General features: G+C 49.9%; 2 protein-coding genes across 2 annotated transcripts in view; both read right to left on the bottom strand.

Moving 5' to 3' along the window:
- Window positions 1-620: 620 nt before the first annotated feature.
- On the bottom strand, window positions 621-2728 carry LOC307035015 (uncharacterized protein; the record flags this gene model as incomplete). Its single annotated transcript, XM_079673940.1, has 2 exons — window positions 2013-2728; window positions 621-1799 (listed from the first exon to the last, which is right to left on the bottom strand). Exons 1-2 carry the CDS (start codon window positions 2193-2195, stop codon window positions 621-623), a joined length of 1362 nt encoding a protein of 453 aa, XP_079530066.1. The 5' UTR covers window positions 2196-2728.
- Window positions 2729-5477: 2749 nt separating this feature from the next.
- Window positions 5478-11948, bottom strand: part of LOC307035014 (interleukin-1 receptor accessory protein-like) — a gene marked incomplete at its 3' end in the record, with an annotated part of 43212 nt that continues 36741 nt past the window's right edge. Inside the window, 9 exon segments of the mRNA XM_079673939.1 lie at window positions 5478-5914; window positions 6271-6339; window positions 6342-6375; window positions 6377-6414; window positions 7007-7115; window positions 7117-7151; window positions 9135-9283; window positions 11555-11612; window positions 11615-11680. Coding sequence (XP_079530065.1) covers window positions 5478-5914; window positions 6271-6339; window positions 6342-6375; window positions 6377-6414; window positions 7007-7115; window positions 7117-7151; window positions 9135-9283; window positions 11555-11612; window positions 11615-11680 — 995 coding nt within the window.

Here is an 11948-nt window from a genome sequence, read left to right as displayed (position 1 = left end):
CTGAATGTTCTCTAAACGCTGCATGTCTCCTCAAGCTGCTGAAAGTTCTCTAAACGCTGCTGAACGTTCTCTAAACGCTGCATGTCTCCTCAAGCTGCTGAATGTTCTCTAAACGCTGCATGTCTCCTCAAGCTGCTGAAAGTTCTCTAAACGCTGCATGTCTCCTCAAGCTGCTGAATGTTCTCTAAACGCTGCATGTCTCCTCAAGCTGCTGAATGTTCTCTAAACGCTGCTAAACGTTCTCTAAACGCTGCATGTCTCCTCAAGCTGCTGAATGTTCTCTAAACGCTGCATGTCTCCTCAAGCTGCTGAGTGTTCTCTAAACGCTGCACGTGTTGTTGCTGGAGATGTTTCTTCATTTGGAACATTTGGGTTTCTATATCTGCATCCTTTCTGAAGCTGCAGCACGTTCCTCCTGTTAGCCTCCGTACTCCTGGATGACACAGTCGCCTAATTTAAATTGATCTTTTTGCATCATTTCCAAAGTTTGCTTTAAAATTGAAACACAGATTATGCTACACACCGTCCATGGTCCATCCGAACGTCCAGAGTCGGGCTGATGTCGTGTTTGAACCCAGCGTTAATGTCTTATATTTCTAATGTGTTAACAAAATCATCTTTCAGGTAGTGTCAGGACCTCGGACACACACTAGCGTCGCTTTAACAACAAGCCCCTCCCCTTTTCCAGGTGACTCAGAAGTCCTGGAGCCAATCATCTGCTGACGTGTGGGGAGGGCGGTTTCATGTGTGGGGGCGGAGCCATGTGTGTGGGCGGAGCCATTTGTGTGAGAGGAGCCATTTGTGGGGGCGGAGTCATGTGTGGGGGCGGAGCCATGTGTATGAGAGGAGCCATGTGAGGGGGCGGGGCCATATGCATGGGCGGAGTCATGTGTGGGGGCGGAGCCATGTGTGGGGGAGGGAACATGTGCATGGGTGGAGCCATTTGTGGGAGCAAAGTCATGTGTGGGGGCGGTGCCATGTGTGTGAGAGGAGCCATTTGTGGGGGCGGAGTCATGTGTGGGGGCGGAGCCATGTGTGGGGGCGGGGCCATGTGTGGGGGAGGGAACATGTGCATGGGTGGAGCCATTTGTGGGAGCAAAGTCATGTGTGGGGGCGGTGCCATGTGTGTGAGAGGAGCCATTTGTGGGGGCGGAGTCATGTGTGGGGGCGGAGCCATGTGTATGAGAGGAGCCATGTGAGGGGGCGGGGCCATGTGCATGGGCGGAGTCATATGTGGGGGCGGAGCCATGTGTGGGGGCGGGGCCATGTGTGGGGGAGGGAACATGTGCATGGGTGGAGCCATTTGTGGTAGCAGAGTCATGTGTGGGGGCGGAGACATGTGTATGAGAGGAGCCATGTGTGGGGGCGGGGCCAGGATATTTGTGACAGTCCTGGGTTGGTTCAGGCCTGTTATGTGACACCTGGTTTATCTCCACTGTTGGCCCCGCCCCACTCTCCTGCACCTGACCAATAACCCAAGCACATCCTGAGCAGCTGATACCATGTGACCCCACCCCCCCTCTCACCCGGCCCCTCCCCCTTCTGGGTGGCGCCCGATTGGCTCTCTGATTGGTTCTGTGATTGGCTCTCTGATTGGCTCTCTGATTGGCTCTCTGGTTGTGTTGATGCACTTTCATCAGAGCGAGCGCAGCCAGGTCAGAGTGAGACGACGTGCTATCAATCATCCTCCGGCCCAGAGCGATCGGACGGAGGGGGAGCGCCAGCCGGAGGCGGAGCCAGAAGCGGGAACGCAGAGGCTCGGATCGGGATCCTCGCCACGAGACGGAGACGGAGGCAGCCTGGAGAGGAACGTTCATTTATATATCAGCTTTCAACACGAGGCAATTGAAAGTGCTTTACAAAAACAAAATACATCAAAGGTCTCCTATCATCTTATTTTAAGGCATATATTACAGGTCTCAGATAAATAAAAAACAAGTCTCTTTGAACCCAGAGTGAGGATCTTTAGATGTTTAGATGTTTAGATGCTTAGACCCAGAATGAGGATAGACCTGTTGGAGCTGCGCTGCCTCCACGCTGGGATGTTTGTTGACGGACTGAAACACCACGGAGACGATGGAGGCGCGGCGCTCGTTCTGCAGAAACAAACCCAGCCGGCACTCCAATAGGCTGAAGCTCTTTTCTGAGAGGAAGGCGGGGCTTAGCACGAAGAGGAGGCGGCGGCTTCGCTGCATCGCCTGCAGGATGCACTCTGATTGGTCTAAAGGGGGACAAACAGGAAGTGTCAGGAATAACGGATGACACAATACAAGACAGACGCGGATATAGAAGGGAAGCTCAGGAACATGTCGTAGAGTTTGGGAATGATCTGATGATATGAAGAATGAGCTAAAGAAAACTGACAAATACCGTTGCAGAACGAAAAAGCATCCTGTGCTCCTGGAGCCACATCTAAACACTGATTTAGACTCGTGTGTAAACTCCTCGGAGCCACGAGACCCCCACAGAAACAGAATCACCTCTATCGGAATAAACTTTAAGAAAAACAAATACAAACCATCAGCGTCTGACAGTGTTTCTAAAGATCACTCAACAATGACAATGATCCAATGAAGATGAAGATGAGCCTCTGTTTGACCTTTTCCTGTGCTCTGATTGGCTGTTCAGCTTCAACCAATCCCGGGTCGCAAAAAGGGCAGAAAAAAAAGAAACCAAAGCACCAATCGTAGCAAATCTTCACTTCCCGTCCGGCTTGAACGCACCATACGAGGTCCTGACCACCATGCTACTGTCCGGATGCTAAATCCTTGCATGCTAATCGTAGCATTACGCCAGTAGAGAGAGCTGCTAACGAGGCTGCTGGAGCTATATATTGCTTTATATTGTTTAAAGTAAAACATGTATTTACTTGCTGTTTTTGTGTATAGTGAATGATTCTTATTTAGTGTTGTTATTTGTTTTTATTCTTATATTTTGAAGGCATGTCAGGGCACCTGGTGTAATTGTGTATACATTGGAGACAGGTGGAGCACCAGGAGGGTAATGTTTTTACCAGGGTGAAGTCATAGGAAAGTCTTTAAGGAAAGGAATCAATAGGAAACCGGTTCATTGTTCTGTTGTTTATGATATTGGATCATTAAATAAATCCACAAACTTAGATTTTCGGATCATTAACCCTGCGTACGATTGGCTAATTGAAGCCTGATCTGTTATATTTCTACATGATTGTGTCCGACACAGTGGCAAACACACATATTTATACTAAATGTATGTGTTCATGGACAGCTGAGGATAAGTGAGTTTTAGACGTCTGGAAATCATTTGTGACTTCTTGATCTTCTGGAGACAAAATAATAATTGTAAACGATATGAGCATTATGATCCAAACGACATGGGCTTGTGGAAGGAAGACATGAAATGAAGATGATGTTCACAAACCAGTAGATGAACAAAGCCTTTATTAAAAACCAACATGAGGTGAATTAGAGTAAAAATACAAAGTTAAATACATGAAGACGAAGTGCAGGACGCTTTCTCCCATTATCGCTAAGTGTAAAAGATGAAGAGCACAGTTTCCCTTAATCTACAGAAATATAAACCCTGACTAATTGTAGATATGCATTTATACGATAAAACCAACATTCAAATGAAACATGGAAAGAGTAATGTTAAAGCAATGATCAGGTGAGAAACATATATTTCTGACTAAAACACAATTCAAATCGCTGCTGTGGTTTCCCCTCTACATGTTTAAAGGTCGTTTTTAAAGTGTATCTTGCGTGATATCTTAAATCTCCCAACCTTATTTACATGCTTTTTAATGTGCAGTTCCTCTAACGGCCACTAGAGGAAGTCAATGGGAAATTCTCTCTAGAGGTGCAACTTAAATATAAAGAGTGAACGGTTCCCTGAGGGATATTACTAAATGTTAACTATCAGAACAAACCTTTAGAAACTAAGGACAAAAGTCTTGTTCATTTGATAGAAAAAAAGGTTTTATGTACGTGTGTGTGTGTGTGTGTGTGTGTGTGTGTGTGTGTGTGTGTGTGTGTGTGTGTGTGTGTACGTGTGTACGTGTGTGTGTGTGTGTGTGTGTGTGTGTGTGTGTGTGTGCGTGTACGTGTGTACGTGTGTGTGTGTGTGTGTGTGTGTGTGTGTGTGTGTGTGTGTGTGTACGTGTGTACGTGTGTGTGTGTGTGTGTGTGTACGTGTGTGTGTGTGTGTGTGTGTGTGTGTACGTGTGTGTGTGTGTGTGTGTGTGTGTGTGTGTGTGTGTGTGTGTGTGTGTGTGTGTGTGAGAAATGGTTGTGAGGAAACACTCGGTTTGAAAACAAAACACATTCACTGTGACTTCTTAACACGATGCAGTGACAGACAGGTAATACACATGGAGGTAAGACATGGTCAATGTGCAGGTGAAGGTGCTTCATGGTGATGACCACAAATAATAGTGAGTTCATGAGAAATGTAAATGAATCTGAGACGAAAGGCTTTTTTATTTCTATGTTTTCAGTACATTCATCGTGGGCCAGGTAAGACTCAGCTTGAGTTCTTTTTATCTTAGAAACATCTCAGTTTCAACTCATCTGTGAACGTCTGTGGTCTCACGATGACATCACTTCCTGCCCCATGTGGCCGATGTGTGTCACGTCTAATCTGCAGACGTCACGTTAAAGTCAGACATTTCTTTCTGGCTGTTCTGTTCTTGTTCTATTTTGCCTTTCTTAATACTGCGAGCCAACTCTGAATGCTTTTTGCACGTCTGCACGGCCCGCCACTTCCAAATAGAATTTGCTGTAGTTTCAAATATATACTCATTGTTGTAAGTGCTTTTGTTTTTTAGCTTTTAAGGTTATTTGTAGTCACATTTACATTTGGTGTATTTACTTGTCTTTAACATCCTTTTTTAATGCTAAATTGTTTCTTAAATATATATTTTTTTATTATACTTATATTTCTTACTTTGCAACTTGTTTTTTGTTACCCTTATATAATTCTTTTTGTTGTTAATGTTGGCAGCACCAGACACCAAAGCAGAGTCCTTGTATGTGTGAAGGAACCTGGCTATAAATCTGGTTCTGGTTCTGATAAGTGGAGCGTTGCAGTACCCGGATCTGTCCTCTAGGGTTTGATTCCTCTACAGCAGCGCTGCTTTAATATTGATGTTGTAAATCTCCCTCTATGCAGACGACCATCATATTTATATCTGTATGACAAAATCTAACAGAGGTTAACGAACTACGGGACAGGGTCGGGCCACGTGTGAACATTCGGTCTCAAAGATTTGGACTTTTTTCTCAGAATTATAAAAAGGTTTCTGGGAATTTTGACTTTTTTTCCTCAGAATTTTGCAAATGTTCTCAGAATTATAAAACATATCTCTATGAATGGTGCCATTGGTCCCTTCGGAGTCCTGGCTCTACGCTGCACCACGTCACGGTAACATCAGGTAAGTCACATGTGAACATTTGGTCTTGAAATTCGGACTTTTTCTCCGAATAAAAAAAAAGAAATGTCTACGCCGCGGCCTGGAAGACCTTCTGCGGGTGTTTGATGCTGTTGGTGATGAGGCCCGTCTGGGAGTTGGTGCTGTTCTGACTTTGCAGCCTCAGCCCCTTCCCCCCCTCCTCCCCCCTCCCTCCCCCCCTCCTCACAGGAAGCTCCACCCTCAGCCTCTTCCAGAAGCGAGAGGTTAGATCTCTGGATTTGTCCCCCTGCCATCGGACCAGAGCCAGAACCACGCGGGCCCTCCTGAGCTCGCGGACCAGGCCCCATCCCCCCCCCGGCTGGTACTGCACCAGAATGACCCTCAGCTGCCCCCCCCGGGCCATGCTGTCCAGCCCCACCTGCAGCTCCAGCAGAGCCTGGGACCCCCGCGAGGCGTAACCCGGGCCGAGGACCACCAGGAGGCGCCGGCTGCGAGACACGAAGCTCAGAGTCTCGTCTGTGATGGCTGGGAGAGAGGGGGTGGGGGGGGGGGTGAAGGGGGGGGGGGGGGGGGGGGGTGAGATGAAGGGTGACTCTGATTCTGATAACTCTCACTGTCACACGTTAGTACTGTAGTATCAGTGTGTACTGTAGTGCGGTAGGTGTGTGTACTTGTACTTGTGTGTATTGCAGTAGGTATGTGTACTTGTACGTGTGTATTGCAGTAGGTGTGTGTACTTGTACTTGTGTGTATTGCAGTAGGTGTGTGTACTTGTACTTGTGTGTATTGCAGTAGGTATGTGTACTTGTACGTGTGTATTGCAGTAGGTGTGTGTACTTGTACTTGTGTGTATTGCAGTAGGTGTGTGTACATGTACTTACTCCCCCCAGGCAGGCTGTCTCTGTCGAAGATACAAACGGAGTACCCCAGCTCGTTCTCCAGAACGCTGCGAGAGTGGAGAGAACGAAGAGTTCCTCCTCACTGCCCCCTCGCATAGGAGATGTACAAATCATACTCCTTATCATCTACACACACACACACACACACACACACACACACACACACACACACACACACACACACACACACACACACACACACACACACACACACACACACACACACACACACACACACACACACACACACACACACACACACACACACACATTATTAAATTACATTTAGGAAGAGGAAGTAGAAGTACTCACAGAGTGACGCTCACAGAGTGACGCTCTCAGAGTGACGCTCACAGAGTGACGCTCTCAGAGTGACGCTCACAGAGTGACGCTCACAGAGTGACTCTCACAGAGTGACGCTCACAGAGTGACGCTCACAGAGTGACTCTCACAGAGTGACGCTCACAGAGTGACGCTCACAGAGTGACGCTCACAGAGTGACGCTCTCAGAGTGACGCTCACAGAGTGACTCTCACAGAGTGACGCTCACAGAGTGACGCTCACAGAGTGACGCTCACAGAGTGACGCTCACAGAGTGACGCTCTCAGAGTGACGCTCTCAGAGTGACGCTCACAGAGTGACGCTCACAGAGTGACGCTCACAGAGTGACTCTCACAGAGTGACTCTCACAGAGTGACGCTCACAGAGTGACGCTCACCTGTGTGCCGCTCGTCGGTGCCGAACCAGGACCTGTAGAGCAGCAGCAGCTCCAGCCAGAAGACGTGATAGATGATGAAGAGGAGCAGCATGAGGAAGAGGGTCGCCCCCGAGGCCGAGGCCCAGCTCCACCGAGGGCACCCACACTGCAGGAGACACAACAACTGTTAGTTTATATCAAACGGATCCAGAAATAAAACAAAAACAGGGTTCAGGTATTTTTTAAACTTTATTTTCCTTTTTCTGAGGAAATATACAAATATATAAAAAACATGTCTATGAAGTGTTTTGCTCAAAAAACCGGACACACACACCGGACACACACCGGACACGCACCGGACACACACCGGATACACACCAGACACACACCGGACACACACCGGACACACACCGGATACACACCAGACACACACCGGACACACACCGACACACACCGGATACACACCAGACACACACCAGACACACACCGGACACACACCGGACACACACCGGATACACACCAGACACACACCGGACACACACCGGACACACACCGGACACACACCGGACACACACCAGACACACACCGGACACACACCGGACACGCACCGGACACGCACCGGACACACACCGGACACACACCGGACACACACCGGACACACACCGGACACGCACCGGACACGCACCGGACACGCACCGGACACACACCGGACACACACCGGACACGCACACCAGACACACACGGACACACACCGGACACACACCGGACACGCACCGGACACACACCGGATACACACCGGACACACACACCAGGCACACACCTGACACACACCGGACACACACCGACACACACACCGGACACGCACCGGACACACACCGGACACACACCGACACGCACCGGACACGCACCGACACACACCGGACACACACCGGACACACACCGGACACACACCGGACACACACCGGACACGCACCGGACACACACCGGACACACACCGGACACACACCAGACACACACCGGACACACACCAGACACACACCGGACACACACACCGGACACGCACCGGACACACACCGGACACACACCGGACACACACCGGACACGCACCGGACACACACCGGACACACACCGGACACACACCGGACACACACCGGACACGCACCGGACACGCACCGGACACACACCGGACACACACCGGACACGCACACCAGACACACACCGGACACACACCGGACACACACCGGACACGCACCGGACAAACACCGGACACACACACCAGACACGCACCGGACACGCACCGGACACGCACCGGGGACACACCGGGGACACACCGGGGACACATATTGATGTAGAAAGACATCAGAAAGTGACTTTTGCACAAAAGGAGATCTTTAAACAACACATACAGCCTCAAAGAAATAAAAACAGGTGTGCAGGTTATCCATCTTTGTTATTCCAACATTAATATTACACATGTTTTTATTTGATAGACAGACAAATGGTTAAAATCACATCACAACAAACTAAAACCAAACAACAAACAGAAAAACACAGATACATGTTAGTCATGGCTTTTGTGTTACCCCCCAGGGGACATCATTTAAAGAGCTAATTGATAATGCTAAAGAATAACCTCTGGAGGTCTCGCACTAAAAGCTTCTTTGGACCATAAACCCCGTCGTCCTCGTTTTAATGTGAGACTTCAGCAGGAAGGGTTTAACGGCTGCATCTTAACACAGATAAATAATATGGAGAGATTAGAGAGACTAAAGCCTCCTGGACGATCTCCCCGTGCGCAGTGAAGGAGCCAGAATGCTACTTAGCATGAGTTCTGTATTTGTTTACGTGACTTTTGTTTGTATTAGTTGAGCACTTCAATCATCACGTGGTCGTGGTTTGTGCATTCATGTCACCTGTCACATGTCGGGGGGCGGGTGGCAGAGGGTGAGCTGGCGTTGACATTGTTTCTGTTGATCTTTTTGGTCCTTCTAAGTTTGATTGAGTTTATTAGATATCTTCACCCTTTGGAGCGTCTCACTGAAAAGGAGTCGCAGCATGAAGCTCAGCCTCTCGGCGACTCAGACCTAGAGTTACACGTTGACAGGAAGGAGAGGAACTTCCTGGCTCCCCTCCACAATAAAAGCCTCACCCTCCAGCTGCAGGGTGGCTCTGCGGGTCTGGTTCCCGTCCTTGTTCTTGACGGAGCAGTTAAACTCCCGGTTCAAGTCCTCGGAGGAGAAGTCCTGGATCAGCAGAACGCTCTCCTCCGTACGGTCGCCGTGGTCGTCGCTCAGCCGCCTGAAACACAGGGACGAGGAATAAGAGAAATTGCAAAAAAGGAAAAATGGAAGAAATAAAAATAAATAGAAAATATTGAAAAAATGAAAAATAAGATAAATAAGTAAAAAAGAAGAAAACTGAAAGAAAGGGAAAAAGAGGGAACAAGAAAAACATAAACAGGAAGAAAAACAAAAGACACACACACACACACACACACACACACACACACACACACACACACACACACACACACACACACACACACACACACACACACACACACACACACACACACACACACACACACACACACACACACACACACACACACACACACACACACACACACACACACACACTAAATGTCACCGAATGCCAGGATTGAGCCACTCAGACGTCGTAAACCCGGCCTGTCAGTGCCCTGCAGATTTGAAACGAGCCATAACTCCTGCACGCCTGACCCCGCTGAGCTTCTGCCATATAAATATTCATATTTCATGCACTGCACTTGTTCCTGGCAATCATAAAGTCTAAGTTTGGGTTAGGTCCAGGACTGCTGGGTGAAATGAACCGAAGAAACTCCATACTTAATCACCTTCTGGTACGAAATGAAGAAATATACAAGCTTAAACCAAAGTTATGTTATTTAATAAAGAGTTATAGCTTTTAACAGAATCAATATATTTCCAGCTGGAAGGCCAGAGTCCTGCGACACTGTGTGCTGAAGACATCTGAACCTCCATCGAACACATCACAAGACTCTTTAAGGGAAGAGAGCAAAAGATGGGAAGTGGAACAGCCAATGAAACTACATTACAGGGTATTAAAGAGTGGGGGCTACACCGGGGTTACGGGATGAGAACCGGTCACACCTTCTGTTGAAGCTGTAGCTCACTGCGAACTGAAACATGGGGAGACAGAGGGGAGAGAGAGGGGAGACAGAGGGGAGAGAGAGGGAAGACAGAGGGGAGGACAGAGGGGAGAGAGAGGGGAGACAGAGGGGAGGACAGAGGGGAGACAGAGGGGAGAGAGAGGGGAGACAGAGGGGAGAGAGAGGGGAGACAGAGGGGAGGACAGAGGGGAGAGAGAGGGGAGAGAGAGGGGAGACAGAGGGGAGAGAGAGGGGAGAGAGAGGGGAGACAGAGGGGAGACAGAGGGGAGACAGAGGGGGAGAGAGAGGGGAGACAGAGGGGAGGACAGAGGGGAGACAGAGGGGAGACTGAGGGGAGAGAGAGGGGAGGACAGAGGGGAGAGAGAGGGGAGAGAGAGGGGAGACAGAGGGGAGAGAGAGGGGAGACAGAGGGGAGAGAGAGGGGAGAGAGAGGAGAGACAGAGGGGAGAGACAGGGGAGAGAGAGGGGAGACAGAGGGGAGACAGAGGGGAGGACAGAGGGGAGACAGAGGGGAGGAGAGAGGGGAGGACAGAGGGGAGAGAGAGGGGAGGACAGAGGGGAGACAGAGGGGAGGAGAGAGGGGAGGACAGAGGGGAGAGAGAGGGGAGGACAGAGGGGAGACAGAGGGGAGACAGAGGGGAGAGAGAGGGGAGAGAGAGGGGAGACAGAGGGAGGACAGAGGGGAGACAGAGGGGAGAGAGAGGGGAGGACAGAGGGGAGACAGAGGATAGGACAGAGGGGAGACAGAGGATAGGACAGAGGGGAGACAGAAGGGAGACAGAGGGGAGAGAGAGGGGAGACAGAGGATAGAACAGAGGGAGAGAGAGGGGAGACAGAGGGGAGACAGAGGGGAGACAGAGGGGAGGACAGAGGGGAGAGAGAGGGGAGACAGAGGGAGGACAGAGGGGAGACAGAGGGGAGAGAGAGGGGAGACAGAGGGGAGAGAGAGAGGAGAGAGAGGGGAGAGAGAGGGGAGGACAGAGGGGAGACAGAGGATAGGACAGAGGGGAGACAGAGGATAGGACAGAGGGGAGACAGAAGGGAGGACAGAGGGGAGAGAGAGGGGAGACAGAGGATAGAACAGAGGGGAGAGAGAGGGGAGGGAGAGGGGAGGGAGAGGGGAGGACAGAGGGGAGGACAGAGGGGAGGACAGAGGGGAGAGAGAGGGGAGACAGAGGATAGGACAGAGGGGAGGACAGAGGGGAGACAGAGGGGAGGACAGAGGAGAGAGAGAGGGGAGACAGAGGATAGGACAGAGGGGAGACAGAGGGGAGGGAGAGGGGAGGGAGAGGGGAGAGAGAGGGAGAGAGAGGGGAGGACAGAGGGGAGGACATTGCCTGATATGTTCGTCCGGCTCGGGATTCGAACCGGCTTACTGGGCAGCGGTCTCCTCGTACCTGTTCTGTTTGAAGAAGCGGTCGGGCAGCTTGTCCAGAGTCTTCCCGTCCACTGTCACCAGAGATCCCAGGGAGTGTCTTCCAGGTACGGGAGCAGAGCTTTGCAAACCAGACGCACCTCGGAGTCTGGATCACAGCAAGAAGATTAGTTCCATATGGATATAATCTGACAGTTACAGTATGGAAGTCACTTTGAGTCTCTTTGAAGTCACTTTGAAGTCACTTTGAAGTCACTTTGAGTCACTTTGAAGTCACTTTGAAGTCTCTTTGAAGTCTCTTTGAAGTCACTTTGAAGTCACTTTGAAGTCTCTTTGAAGTCTCTTTGAAGTCACTTTGAAGTCACTTTGAAGTCTCTTTGAAGTCACTTTGAGTCTCTTTTGAAGTCTCTTTGAAG

This window comes from Notothenia rossii (assembly GCF_949606895.1).
Source record: "Notothenia rossii genome assembly, chromosome: 4".
Classification (NCBI taxonomy): Eukaryota; Metazoa; Chordata; class Actinopteri; order Perciformes; family Nototheniidae; genus Notothenia; species Notothenia rossii.
This window is presented reverse-complemented; position numbering and strand designations above follow the sequence as displayed.